At 40.1% G+C, this 14,227-nt stretch overlaps 1 protein-coding gene across 1 annotated transcript in view; it reads left to right on the top strand.

Annotated features, from left to right (window-relative positions):
• Window positions 1-13,086, top strand: part of slc2a4rg (SLC2A4 regulator) — a 34,680-nt gene extending 21,594 nt beyond the window's left edge. Inside the window, exons 3-8 of the mRNA XM_088407929.1 lie at window positions 1,726-1,826; window positions 3,117-3,361; window positions 7,051-7,151; window positions 9,845-10,118; window positions 10,885-11,015; window positions 11,951-13,086. Of these exons, the coding sequence (XP_088264055.1) occupies window positions 1,726-1,826; window positions 3,117-3,361; window positions 7,051-7,151; window positions 9,845-10,118; window positions 10,885-11,015; window positions 11,951-12,062 (964 nt within the window). The 3' untranslated portion in view covers window positions 12,063-13,086. The remainder of the gene's footprint in view (window positions 1-1,725; window positions 1,827-3,116; window positions 3,362-7,050; window positions 7,152-9,844; window positions 10,119-10,884; window positions 11,016-11,950) is intronic.
• The last annotated feature ends 1,141 nt before the right edge of the window (window positions 13,087-14,227 follow it).

Genomic DNA, 14,227 nt, shown 5'->3' with positions numbered 1-14,227 from the left:
ATGAAATACACCTAAATATACCACTACAAATGCAGTTCCAAAGTTTTATAAATTAGACAGGGATGACACACCACCAGATTTTTTTTTCCATCCCAAGAAACCCCAATCCCAGCATTTATGCAGGTTAGGAGTTACTTTGTTTGAAAATATTTTTAAAAGGCGAACATTTTTTGAAAAACGGTTGCGAACCACAAACTTAAAGAGTAAGTCGACCTAAACATTGTTTAACTATAATATTTGCTATATGCCTTCATTAAACAATACACTGATTAATATTTTGTATTTGCAAACTACTTTTTTTTTTTTCCCATCTCAGCAGGTGGCCATTTTGTCACTTGCTGCCCACTAAAAATGACATCACAGTGGCTGAGGGTAATGACCAATCACAGCTCACTTTCTTTCTGAGTTTGTTATTGTGGCATTTGCAAGCTGAGTCGTGAGTCGTCATTACTGAGCCCTGAGCAACCGGTGTTATTTATTTATTTTTTTTAAGACAGGAAGAGGCAAAATGGCTGCCCCCTGAGATGGATACAAATGGAATCTGCTGCTTAATACATATTTTACAAATACAATATTAATCAGAATACTATTTTTACACTAGTGGGTCCGCATTTATAATAAAAACTTGAATGAACTTCACCTTTATTGCATCAAGAGAGGGATGAGAAAAAAAGCAGTGGGGGGTTGTCCTTTTTTTATTTTTTTAATATTGTGGAGTCAGATTTATCATGTTACATTTACATTTTATCCCAGTTGACACGTACACGCCCGCCTCACAGATCAGAGTCAATTCAATTCCAGCTCGCTCCTATGTAGCGTTTGCATGTTTTCCCCGTGCCCGCGTGGGTTATCGCCACACACTCCAGCTTCCTTCCAAATTCTTAAAACTTACATGGTAGGTGTATTGGACATTCTAAATTGTCCTTAGGTGTGAATGTTTGACTGTCCTTGTGTGGCCTGCGATTGATTGTCAACCAGTTCAGGGTGTCTCCCGCCTACTGCCTGTAGACGGCTGGAAAAGGCGCCAGCAACCCTAGTGAGGATAGCAGCTATGGATTCTTTAATGTTCAAGGGAGGGAGACGAAAAATAAGTATTTGAAAGGACATTGTCTTTACCTTTCATTAATAGCAAGCTGAGTTATGATTGCTCTTTACCAGAGCCCCGAGCAACTTTAATGTCATTTTCAGTCGACAGCAAATGGGAAAATGGCAGCCCTCTCATGGAGGATGGATGAAAACAGATGGAATTTGCTGCTTAATTCATTTTCCACGAACGCAATATAAACCCTCATGTGCTATTTTGGTCCTTTTTTACCTCTCTGATGATGCAGAGGAGTGCCACACATTGATGGTATACCACGTAAGGGTTAATCAGAACGCCGTATTAAGACTAGTGGGGGCGCAGAGGATATTATTGCAAAGATAAAATTGGAGGTTGACTTCCCTTATAAGGAGTGTCCAGTTTGTTTTTGTGCTTGTCTAAGTGGGCAATGTAAATACGGTTCAAGCTCTTCTGCATGTAACTGAGCTGCAAGACAGGGAGTGGGTGGGGGATTATTTGTTTCTCTGGTAATTTCATATCTGCCTGTCCCGAGGCTATTGTTCGGAGCTTCGTGTTGCTCTCTGGTGACGGCCTGAGCTTCCTTAATCGAATCAGGAGTCATATCAAGAAAGTTGGAGCAGCTGTAAACTTTGTCGGCCTCTGTGTTTGTGTGTGTTGCGCAGGAAGCCCTCAGGTCACGCTGATAAGGAAGTGATGGCCGCTGCCGTCCTGACATCCCTGTCCACATCCCCGTTGGTGCTCTGCCCGGCCTCCACGCCGACAGGTAACGCCACAAACTCCTGCGCTTTGGCTGAGGCTTCTCGATAACCGATTAGTGAATCATGCGCCATGCCACTGTTTGGTCACGACCTCGTTGCCACAGCTCTTTTTTTTTGCTGCGCTTGACAACCTCGTCAGACGGTCAAAGTCCAGGCAGCTTTCTTTTTTTTTTTTTTTTTTTTTTAAAGCCTAACTTAACCCATGCTGTTTCCTCCCAATGAGTCAACATGGAAATGTACTGGCTAAAGAAATGATCCCAACAGGACGCGGGCAAAACAGAACTGAATGTTTTATTTCCTATCTTTGAAAATGCCGTGTGCATTGATAATCACATTGATAACCAATTCAACGGCAGTTTAAACTGCATACCTACATTGACTGATACATGGCCTAAAAGAGGCAAGGTTTCAGAAGCAAAGTAACTCTACTACATACAAAATGTGGTGCCACCTTTGCAGCGTGAAAAAAAAAAACCAATATTTCAAGACACTTCGCATGGCAAAATATCAGTTAACAATTTCAGTTCAAAAGATGTTTGTTTGTTTTGTAAGGTTATGGATATACTCGTCCAGTCTGCTTTAAAATTAAACTTGGGCAAAGGTACATGAAATTAATTTGATACAATTATTGTATATTTTGTGAAAGCAGTTTTACGGAAAAGCATTTTGGCCAGTGAAGAAAAAAGGTTTGGCAGCATTCTCAAGTCTGTCTCCGAATTCTGACGTTATTCTTGAAATTGTCACTTTAAAGCCAGGATTATGAAAATTCGGGCTTTAAAGTGAGGATTCCACCTTTTAAATCAGAATTCTGTCTTTATTCCCAGAACGCTGACGTAACAAAAATCTTTTAAAGTGATCATTCACAGAATAAATCAAGAATTTCAAAGAGAATTAAGTCAGAATTATTGTTTTAAATAAATTCAGAACTCTGACTTTAAAGTCAAACTTCTGACTTAAAGTGAGAATTTTACTTGACATTATAAACATTGAGAGCAACAATAAAAGGTTGTCTTCTTTTTAGAAAATGAAAGGCACTGAAAAGTGCACCTGTATCAAACTTAAAAAAAAAAAACGTGTAGTAAGTATTACACTACTATGTAATTTAGCTAATTACAAGTGGGGACAGTCATAAACCTATGTCCGTGACAATTTTTTTTTACCACCCGTCCGTAACTGAATATACTGCAACATGTCCCATTGTCCCGAAGATGAGTATCGCTTCTCTGGAATTTTACCAATTGAGTCAAAATGGTCCCACTAGCAACGTTCATTGAACCCTTGGTGCACTCTGTCAGCTGCGGTTCCTGAGCCAGCGATCCGGGCTTGGAAGGAGGCGCTGTCGGCCAGCTACAGCAGCTCCACAAGTGGCAACTGGAGCTGGGACGCCAGCGACCAATCGGTGCCTTCCACGCCATCCCCGCCGCTGTCCAACGACGCCAACAAGACCTTCTTGCTCTCAACGCAGGGAGACGATGGCAGCGAGGATGCGTCGGAGAATACGCACTTCATGTTTGAGGACCCCATACCTCGCAAACGAAAGGTGGGGCTTGCTGGATTAAGGATATTCTGACCCCATAATTGGAAATCGAGGTCAACGACGTGTTTTTCAGATGACAAAAGATCGGCGTTCTTCATTTTCTGAGATTTTATCGGTCGTAAAGTGACCAAATAATCCAAGGGCAGAAATGTCTCGTCAAATCGAGGAATAATTGCTTAATTTTATATGACAGAATGATAGCTTTTGTTTATTTTGGTGGGCAGAGGTCTTGAGAGCCATCGACAAAGAAAGCAACTGCAGCTAATGGATATTTTGGGGGGTAAATTAGACACTATGTGAAAGTATTTATGTGGAAATATTTAGGGTAAACCAAAGGATATTTCTAAAATTACGTGAAGCCCTCATACTAAACCCATAGAAGTGGATAGTGACGGCTTATTTCCTCGTAACTTCAGATAGAAGTTTAACGAGTGCAAATTATTTGGTGACAAGCAAGCATTTTCCCCACTGGCTGCGTTTAACGAGGTCATAAATCAAGGGTGGCCTTTGTAGGTGAGAGACGTCACATACTGTACCCACCCACGGATTATACATAAGTGTCATTTAGTAGGCTGCACACAGCAATAATGACTTAATGTTTTGACAGACAAATCTCACATTTTTTGTTAATGCTTATATGTAGAGGTCATTCCAATATCGGTGTCATTTGAGTCCTCAGAAATTAAATAAATGAATGCATTATACAATTACATGACATTCTTTTATAAAGGTGTCCTGCGCAAAAAGAAAGAACTTCAGTTCATTTTGAGAGCGAAAGCAATTGGCTGTTTTGGTGGATTTGCTCATTTATATGAATAAATATAAATATACACACGCTAAAAACGGGTCAAAACTGACCCAATTGCGGGTCAAACTTTTATATCAAATGACCGATTTTTTTGGGGGGTTGTTTGTGCAAAACAACCCAGAAAGTAATGTCAAATTGACCTAAATACTGAGGGGGGTTTTTTGGACGCATAATTGGGGTTATTTTTAACCCAACTGTTTATTGGCCCTGCATATGCATATGCACATTTCTATAGTAATTTGAGCATTTGCATGTTTTTTAGGGACAACAGAACCCGTGCTTTGACTTCCTCTTTTCTTACATATTTAAGTTAAGCAGATTTATGACGTTTTGACAGCCAGAGATAGGATCAAGATGTGGCGTTTGAGCAGAAGCAACAGAAGGTTTTAGTGATGTTTATCAATGAGGATAGTCAGGCTGAAGAGACGTATGAAGACACAAAGGAACACCATGTCGGCAAATGAAATTCAATATTTCCTCTGGCAACGCAGCGTCGGAGGAGTGTACGTCGATTGTGAAATCTGTGGGTGTTGACTATTGGGCCTCATTGGACCCGGGCAGCAGTAAAATGCGTTGTGACGCAGAAACTGCTGAATACACGTTTCAAGAGAAATGCTTTATCCAAAGGTGTAGGCTGTGAAAAATGGCAAGGACAAGTATTTCCACGCCAGCCCTGGAAGTCGAACACTTTCTTTGATTCCTTTCTTGGCAGACGGTTAAGATTGTAAAACACGGTTGTCGCCGACCTTAGCATAACCATGTTAATGCAAGAAAAACCCCGCAGGAATGAGCCGATTTGTGTTTGTTGGACTTAAGAGCTTCCCTGCCAAGTGTTTATGAGGATCGTTTAGAAGCTTTCAAGCACCGGTGAGTAGTAACACGTCGACGCCGTGTATGGGTTAACTGCGCACACAAACCGGCCTCGACCCCCTCCTCACGCCCTCTTCTGTAGCGGCTGTTGAAAATTTGCGAGAGTACACACCCACTTTCTTTCATTAGGGCCAGGGCAAGCCCATGCCTGCTCACTGGACAGTTGCCGGCCCCTAAATTAAGAAAAAGACAAAAAAAAAAAGAAAAGAAACATTCTCTTCTTCCTGCACGATGAGCCTCAGAGTTTCGTATCAAAATTAGACTAATACGCTCTAAGTTACTGGAACACATTTACTCAAATAGAGCTGAATATTTTGGTGTTCAGATGTCCTACTGAAAAGTCGATCAAAGAATCTGGTTTTTGGATACAATTAAAATGGGTGAATAACAATTATGAATTCAAACGATACAACTGTTGAAGCGAAGGTATGAATCAATTTTATAGTAAATCATGTTTTTTAGGATTACATTTTTTTATATACTTAAATTCAAAAAGACAGTTTTACTGTCGAGAAACAGTGATATTTTCGATAAATCCTCATTTAGCTTACGAAACAAAGGGATGACTGAATCGCATTAGCAATTTTTACTGGATAGCATTTGATGATGCTTGCCACGGCTAGCTGCTAACATTGGAGCCGCCGCTATTCGCTGGCGACAGAAAGCGTATACATGTCCGCAATATTGAGTATTTTTAAACAGCTTTAATTAGAATGATTAGCAAATGAACTTGATTTCAGGACTACTTAGTGTTGACATTGGTGATGAATCAAGTTTATTCAGGATCTACGAAATACCATGTGTACCATGGTACACATATTTTCATATTTTATTTGGAAAGGTCAGGTTTATTTTGAAGTTGGCCTTCTCACCGCATTGGTGGTGTGTTACTGTCGTAATTGGCATGAATACTTGCTGTGGTTGGCCTGACTTTTTCCTGACATACACTAAATAATCAAGTGCCGAGTAGAACTTATTGCATGCCTTGCTGCAACTAACAAACATTTTTTGAGAATTGATTCCTGGACTCCTGCAACAGCTAAATTTGCCCACCAAGACAAATATGTACCGGTATTGACAGCATTAGCCACAGGTCTCCTTCTTATTAAAAAAGCTATTTGTAAAGAAATAGGCCAGACATTTTGATGTATTTTACAAAAGTACTTAAGTATATTTGTAATTTCCCATCTACCTGTGGATGAACTAGCCAAGCTTTTGGTAAAAATGGATGTGAGCTGCGCACGCGGTGGTTCAACTTGAATAAATGAGAACAAGCTGCCTTTTAGTAAATGGGAATCCCATTTTTTGTTTTTATCTTTCCTCCGGGCGCTCCTTCTATTGCTACCTGTGTCTCCAGTTTGATCATTTTATGGATTAAAACGAGGGATACAGTACAACATATTCTCTGGGGAGACCCAGATCTTTATACAGGCTGGCTCAGTTAACATCACAGTGAGATCGTATAGTGACTCGCCTGAATTCGATAGTCCATTTAAAAAAAAAAAAAAATAAAAAAATCAGATTAGTTGATAGATGAACTATTTTAACACTCTATTCTAACAAGTTCCATTAACTGCAGCCCTAATACAAACATACAGTATGTGTCCATATACAGTAACAGGCATTTGCATTTTTAAACCAAACTGACAGGAAGTTTGCTTAGCAAAGTGTCTTTATTTTTCTCATTTTCAAGGATATGAGCAGGGATAACAGATTCAATTTGTCTGATCTTTTCATTTATACGGTCTATTTCAGCAGCTGGCTGTTCTAACAGGCAGAGAGCTAGACCCCCTGTAGGGCAGCGTCCAATACGCCTCAAAGTCCTTTCTGCTGAGACTTCCAGTTAGAGGGTGCCCAGAGGAATCTGGATCATATCCTCTCACTGAAGTTTCATTAGCGGCCTGCTAACAGGCCAACACAAAGATTGCTGATGCTGTAAAATGAACAGTGTTAAGAGGAAGTATGTCATTATCATGTTAGGTCCTAAATCTTCTGACCTCCTACCTTTTTTCAGAACTCCATGAAGGTGATGTTCAAGTGCTTGTGGAAGAACTGTGAAAAGGTCCTCAGCACCTCCTCAGGAATACAGCGACACATCCGCACCGTCCACCTGGGGTGAGTTGTATCCGAATCAGAAATTGTGATACGGCGTTCCCTCGCTCCAACACTCGAGAAATGTAAGAAAATGTGCATGCCTGTCTGACAAAATGGGATTAAGGGTGTGGTATGGGGTTTTGCAACCTTAAAACACATAAACCAAAAAATACAACACATAGGAAACAAAAAAATGAAGACATACTGTTTAACAAAACTAAAAAAGGTAAAAAACAAATGCCGTATTGAAAAACCATAAACGAAAAAAAATTCTTCTCCGTAAATTTGACCTACCGAGTAGGTAGTACAGTACATAAGGGGTGCTTTATTGTTCAGTAATATTGAGTGAACCGCAGTCTGCTGCTATATAGAAAGTCCTTCAAAATCACAAATCTCATTGTTTAATCAATAATTCAATGAAACGAGCATTTTTTCCTCTCCTAAGTGGAGAAAACAAGCTTTTTAGCAGGCATTCGGGCCAACTCCTCTTTACAGAAAGTCTCTAAATGCTTCAAGTTTCTTGGTTGCCACCTGGACTCTCAAAGCTTCAGCTTCTTCCGTTGCTTTGATTTTGTGTTGATTTCTGGAGACTGACTCAAACACTCCATCGCATTAATATGCTCCTCCTTGAGGGCCGTTTTTGCTCTGTTGGCCCAGATGTATACTTTTTCTGTCACATGTTCGTTGGCTCTTCATTGGAGTGAAGTTGCATAATAGCAGCACAAAAATGAAATGTGTCCAGCTCCATGCTTAACCGTGGCCAATGGGAAATGTGTGGGAATTCTTTCGGTCGTTCTCAGATCCCCCCCGCCCCCCGTTTCTAAACGAGTCATGGCGTATTGATGCCAGAGAGCTCACTTTGGTTTCATTTGACCACAGTGCTTTCTTTTGCTCTGTTTCATTTCGATGCTCACATATAACATAAAGGGGAAACCGACCCTAAAAATTCTTTACAATAATTTGCTTCATGCACCTCTAGTAGCCTAAACACAATTGACTTATTTGTGGAATTTGCAGCAATTTCCACCTGATTTTAATCCATCAGGGATGGCCACTTTCATTTCTTGATTAACAATGACATCAGAGTTGCTCAGGCCTCAAGGTTACCATACCGTCAGAATCTAATATGGGCATGCCTATTAGAAAGTGATGATACGCTGCAGCCTTAATTTAGGTTCAGTTAAAACAAAGATAGGGTAAACTTTTAACTGCTCTTATTTTGAGATATTAGAGAACTTTATTTACTGTAGACGACTGTAGGGATCTATTTACTTATTTAAGGGGTTGTCCAACTTTTTAAGACATGCCAATGGTCCTGGGACCTCTCTGAATTATTGATTTGAATTTGACAACTAAGATTTGTGTTGTTTAGCATTTTTGTAAACAAGAATTTTAGAACACCAACATTAGGCAAATCTGAAAAGTTGCTCTCTAAACATATCCCGAAAAAAATGTAAACATAATTAAAAGTTGGCATTTGAGTGTGTTTTTTTTTCCTTTGAAACCAATATCTTCCCATGTACTAAAAATGAGTAGTAGCTCCCTGACTGGCAATCCATACTGGTATCAGTATAACTTTTCTGTTGCTTGCCCCGCGACCACTGCCTCACGTTGACTTTTACTGCCCCCTGCTGGCAAGCAGCATAAGGAACCGGTAATAACTTGAATCTGCCAAAATAGATGCGGTTCAGAGCTTGACCATAATGTTATTTTACCCTACTAAGATATACGGAGCAAAACAGAAGCCCCTCTTTCTCTCATATCATAATCTACTGTAATATCCAAGCTCAATATTGACAATATAGTGAGCAGGTTTAGGTTTCGGCCCATGTATAGATAATTGGATGGACTAGACATTTGCAGTGTAGAGAAATTGTATGAAGATGCAGAAATGAATTCAATGTGTTGAACATTTCAAATAGGGTTGGTTTCGTTATATGTGCCACTGAGATTGAATAGGGATAATTTTGGAGAAAATTTGTTTGGGAAAGGGTTGAATTTTTAAATAAAAAAAAATAATATGTCATGCAAATTTAATTATCTGACTGAACATTATGGATTTTTAAAGGAGATGATGTAAATGTGTCTTGTTGAAAGTGTCTTTGGGATACACAAGGAACTTTATTGTTAAAATGCAAGATTTTTGTCAATTTGAAAATCGTTTTGAAGATGGTCAGAACCACTTTTTTTTTTCCAGACTGATATCAACACAACAACTTGAATTAATCATCCATTCTGAAACCAAGATCCGATACCACTAGTGCTTTTGATACAAAAATCTTCCATAGATAATTTAAACAAAAGGCCTATCTGTTACAATGTAAGATTTTTCTTAAAATTCAAGAAAAACATGACATTTATTTTGTAATTGTAATTTATAGTGTGTGGTCAGAAAACTGATACTAGTACTGGCTTTCATTGCGAGTAACAACCTTCATATAAGGCCTGGTATCGGCTGATACAAATACTTGGTATCAGTACTTGGCCAGCCCTAATTGAATGTACAATAAGAATGGTCAATTAACAACTTTTAGTGAACCTTTGTCTCATTAGGAATTAATGGAAGTTATTGCTTGAAAAATGCACAACAATTTGTAAAATAGGAAGCCTTCAAATGATCATTTCAAGCATTAGCTTGACTGTTGAATTTTAAAATGAAAAGATAAGCAGCGATACTAGAATATTCCTCATGAGTCACCGCGGCTTCCTTCCAGGCGTAACAGCGACTCGGACTACAGCGACGGGGAAGAGGACTTCTACTACTCCGAGATCGAGGTCAACATGGACAGCCTGACTGAGGGCTTGTCCAGCCTCACGCCCACCTCGCCCACTACGGCTGCCCCCCCGCCCATCTTTCCGCCGCCGCTAGCCGACGTCCCTCACTCGGAGCACTTCAACATGAATGGAGCGCACAGCCACGCCCCCACTCCGCTCAGCCAATCGGCTCCCTCCACGCTCTGCCACATCCGCACTGACCATGCCTACCAGGTAAGTCATGCGACGGGATGTCTAGCGCATGGTAGGGACCAACTTAGAAGACTAGCAATTTAGCTACATTAGCAAGTTAGCACATGCACGCTAACGGCTACGCTAACAGTCAAGGTCAGCAATGACAAAGAGGACAAGAAGAAAGAAAAAAAACTACCATAAATTTTGGACTATAAACCACACCTTTCTCGTTATTTAAGCACTGTGGCTTATGGTTTAATACTGCTTTATCTGGGTTTTTTTTAAATTTATTTTTAATTAATTAATTTATTTTTTACTATGCCTATGCCCCAAAAGGTTTTTAAAACTATAGCATTAAAAAAAATATATATTTTTGTTTAAATGTCTGACACTACAGTTTATAATCTGGTGCGGTGTGTCCAAAATGCCAATACAAATTTTTCCCTAAAACAGTTCAGCCCTCGTGAATGCATGTGCGCATACACACCGAGACCCACAAAAACATTGTAAACACATTTTGCAAATGCTGTGCGCCGAGCCGAGGCGGTTTTGGAGATCAACGCGGGAATCAAAAAGGTCTCAGGTCAGCTACAGCTCTGCAGCGTGGGCGGCCTTACCGGAGTGAAAAAGCGAAGAAAGTTTCCTGTAAATATCAACCAAAGTTCGCAGCGAAAACGAAGTCAGAGTTTTTACATTTCAATTTACCACTATCATGATATCCCCTCGAGGGGAAATTCAATCATGATCTCAATTTAAAGTCACGTATCAAATTGGACTGACATATTGTGTTTTGTTATTTGCACAGGGGCCCGCGGTGACTCACGTGCGCACAGTGACTATCGGCGAAAAGCGGCAGCCGGCATCCAGCACAAATGGCACTGTTAACAAGAACCACGCTTTAATCATGCCCACGCCAAAGTCGGTGTCGGGAAACAGGTATGCAGCAACGCGCTCCTCTTGCACAGTACATACTGTAACATACTGATTCCTCTTAATCCAGTTGTACGCCACTCCGAGCTAATTATCCATTAGTATACTATGAGCAACTGTATCCAAAGCTTTTTTTTAAGTCAATAAAAGTCCTTATAGTGAATTCTTTCCATCAATAGAAATCAGTAGCAATGTCTTCCACAAGTTCCAATACAGCCAGAGAGGTGGCTCTTTTTTTCTCTGAAGCCATACTACTTTTGATTTACAGTATTTACAGTTGATTTACAATACTGAAGAACATAGTAGAGGGATTATTTGATCTTCACATATTTATTGATTTCAATTTGTTTTATTGGCTAATTGAAGTTGCTAGTGTACTACCTATAAATGAAATATTTGTGGAATGTATTTGTTACGTCTATAAACATATTTGTTACATATTTCGCACTATAAGGCTCACCCTCAATTAATGACATGTTTTAAAACTGTTTCAATTTAGTAATACTCAGAGTAATAACAATAATAACTCAAATAATAACTCTGAACTCTCAATAGCATAATAACTCAATGTCAATATGACCAACTTTGTTCAACTGTAAACACACAAAAGAAACAGGTAAAGCTTACTTTATCAATCCAATGTCAATATTGATCCATGTATAAGGCGCACCCGATTATAAGGCGCGCCATCAGCTTTTTAAAAAAGTTAAGGCTTTTAGGTACGCCTTATAATACGGTACTTAAATCAGGGGTGTCCTATCCTGAATGCTTTTGGTATTTCCTGCCTTCCAACGCAACTGGCTCAAATGATCAGGATCATCATAAGGCTTGTCACCAGATGCGACGGAGAACAAAAATAACAAAAACATGCAGGATAGCGGCCCTCGATGACCGGGTTTGGACACCCCTGACTGAAGTCTTTCCCATGTGCTGGCACCCAGGAAACCGCGCGGGGAGGCCAAGAAATGCCGAAAGGTGTACGGCATGGAGAAGAAAGAAATGTGGTGCACGGCCTGTCGCTGGAAGAAGGCCTGTCAGAGATTCACCGACTAAGAGCCTCCTCACACTTTTAGTCCCCGCCCCGGCCGACGAGACGCTGACGGCGGGCGCTGGAGCGGGCTTCTTCTTCTGCTTCTCAGCGCTGCCTCCTGCAGAGCAGCGGGAGGTTTGACTCTGCTCTTTTTTCTTTCCAAACAGAAAAAAAAATACGGAGAAAAAGGAACTTTCTGCTGGTTTTGAAGCTTTCTTTCATAAGACTGAGACTTTTCACTCGCTCACTGTTGATGAATAGCGGCTGACGGGGGGAGGTCGGACAGAAACCTTCATTTTGAATCGGGAAATTTCAGATGATATTTTCACTTTTTTCCACTCTGTGTAAAACGACAAATATTTTTGGTATTTGCAGCCGGTCACACTAGCAGCATGATGTAAGCTATTGCTGACGGATCAGCAGACGGGTTCACAAATCGTTGTAAAACTGGCCAAGCCGCCGTCGCGTTCCAAACAGGTTCAAAAATGGTTGATTTCTCCCACGTTTTCCGTGTATTCATTCAATCTTTGCGGCCAGCTAGACGTTTATCGTTACATTTTGGCAACCGTGCCGCGCCGTACACACACGCAGCCAAAACCACAAGATTCTCTCCTTTTCACCTTCCACAAATATGCTCAAGAGATGTACAAAATACAAGAACTATATTTCCCCGCTCTTCTTTAACCTAGAGTTATGCACCTTGAAGAAACGACTCGACTTGTACAAGTCTCACTGTAATCTTGAGAGAGAGGAGACGTGTTTCTTATAGAGAGTTTATTGTAGCAACTAGCAGTTGCACCGTGCAATCGGCAGGATTAGAACACGCGGAATTTTGTCTTTCTTGCGTTCGTGTTGTCGTGGTTAAGGGAAGTGCAGGCGCAGAAGCTATGCTTTTCCTTTGTTTTTCATTTGACAGCCCATCTTCTGAGATTCTGACAAGAGATTGTTTTTCATCACCGTGAATTATATGTATTTGCTTTTTCAAGCCCCTCCCGCACACAAACCGTGATACTAACATGCAGTGGATATTAAAAGTCTACACACCGATGCTTATGTCAGGTGTTTTTTTAATTTTATTTTTTTAATATATCTACTTGAAAGCCAGCACATTCATTTGTGTCCACTGTCGTTTTTCATCTCTATTTTTTGACTCATTGGTGCTACCCTACGAAGCTAACTTATTAAAACTGAAACCTGGCATTTTTTTTTGTTTTTTTTAGCCTTCACTCGTGCTTTAGTCTGAGGTGTCCAATTCTGAGTACTAGTCGATTTCATAACGACAATTGTTTTATTGAAAAAGCTCGAGTTGTCTTCTCAGCCAATCGCCTTGCCTGAATGTCAAGTCGAGACAGAACAATGAAATAGACCAGCCCCTTTTTTTTTTTTTTTGCTGATATCGGACTGATATCCGACATCGGATCGGGATGCAGTAGGGTGGTGCGAATGAGTCAAAACAAATGTCCAAAACAGCAGACACAAATGAATAAGAAGGCTCTCTGGAAGATATTTGAACAGGGGTGTGCAGACTTTTTATCACCGCTCCTTTAATGCAGTGAAATTTTAGCATTAACAAACCTGACTCGACTGGAACATTTCTTGTCTTTTCGACCCTCCGAGTGATCCTTCACTGGGTTTATGACGTTCCACCAGTCCTAATCAAAGAAATTCTAATGCAGCATCTTAACACCTTCTACTTGGTTTATAATCAGCCGAAAGTTAGTCCTCAGATGTTTTTTTTTTTTACGTTCAACTATGTTGATGGATTTTTAGTTTAGCCAATGAGGGAAAATTCTTTATTTAATCACAAATTGATGTTCATTTCCTCTTGGGAGGTCCAAGACATGCGAGCGAGCTGAGGAGAATCCTAGCCAGTGACAATCAAGACATTTCGATCGAAGTACCCGGCAGCTTTGTGATTGGCTACGTCAAGCTAAAGGCCGCTCGCTGGTGATTGTTGTGATGAAAGTAGACTAAACCTTTGATAATCAATGTAGTATGTTAGTTTTTGTTTTTTTGTTTTTCTTCAAGGTGGACGTTTTGCTAATTATTGTATACTTCCTACTACTACATTCAAAGACCCAAGAAGCTCTTGACAATATCCCCTTATTAGCAAGTGAAATTGTTGTCGTTTTTTGTTTACTCTGTTGTGGGTTTTTTTTTTAGTTTTTAAAATTTTAAATGATGCAAG

The sequence above is a fragment of the Hippichthys cyanospilos genome, chromosome 2 (genome assembly GCF_059441005.1).
Source record: "Hippichthys cyanospilos isolate Australia breed blue-spotted pipefish chromosome 2, RoL_Hcya_1.0, whole genome shotgun sequence".
NCBI lineage: Eukaryota > Metazoa > Chordata > Actinopteri > Syngnathiformes > Syngnathidae > Hippichthys > Hippichthys cyanospilos.
This window is presented reverse-complemented; position numbering and strand designations above follow the sequence as displayed.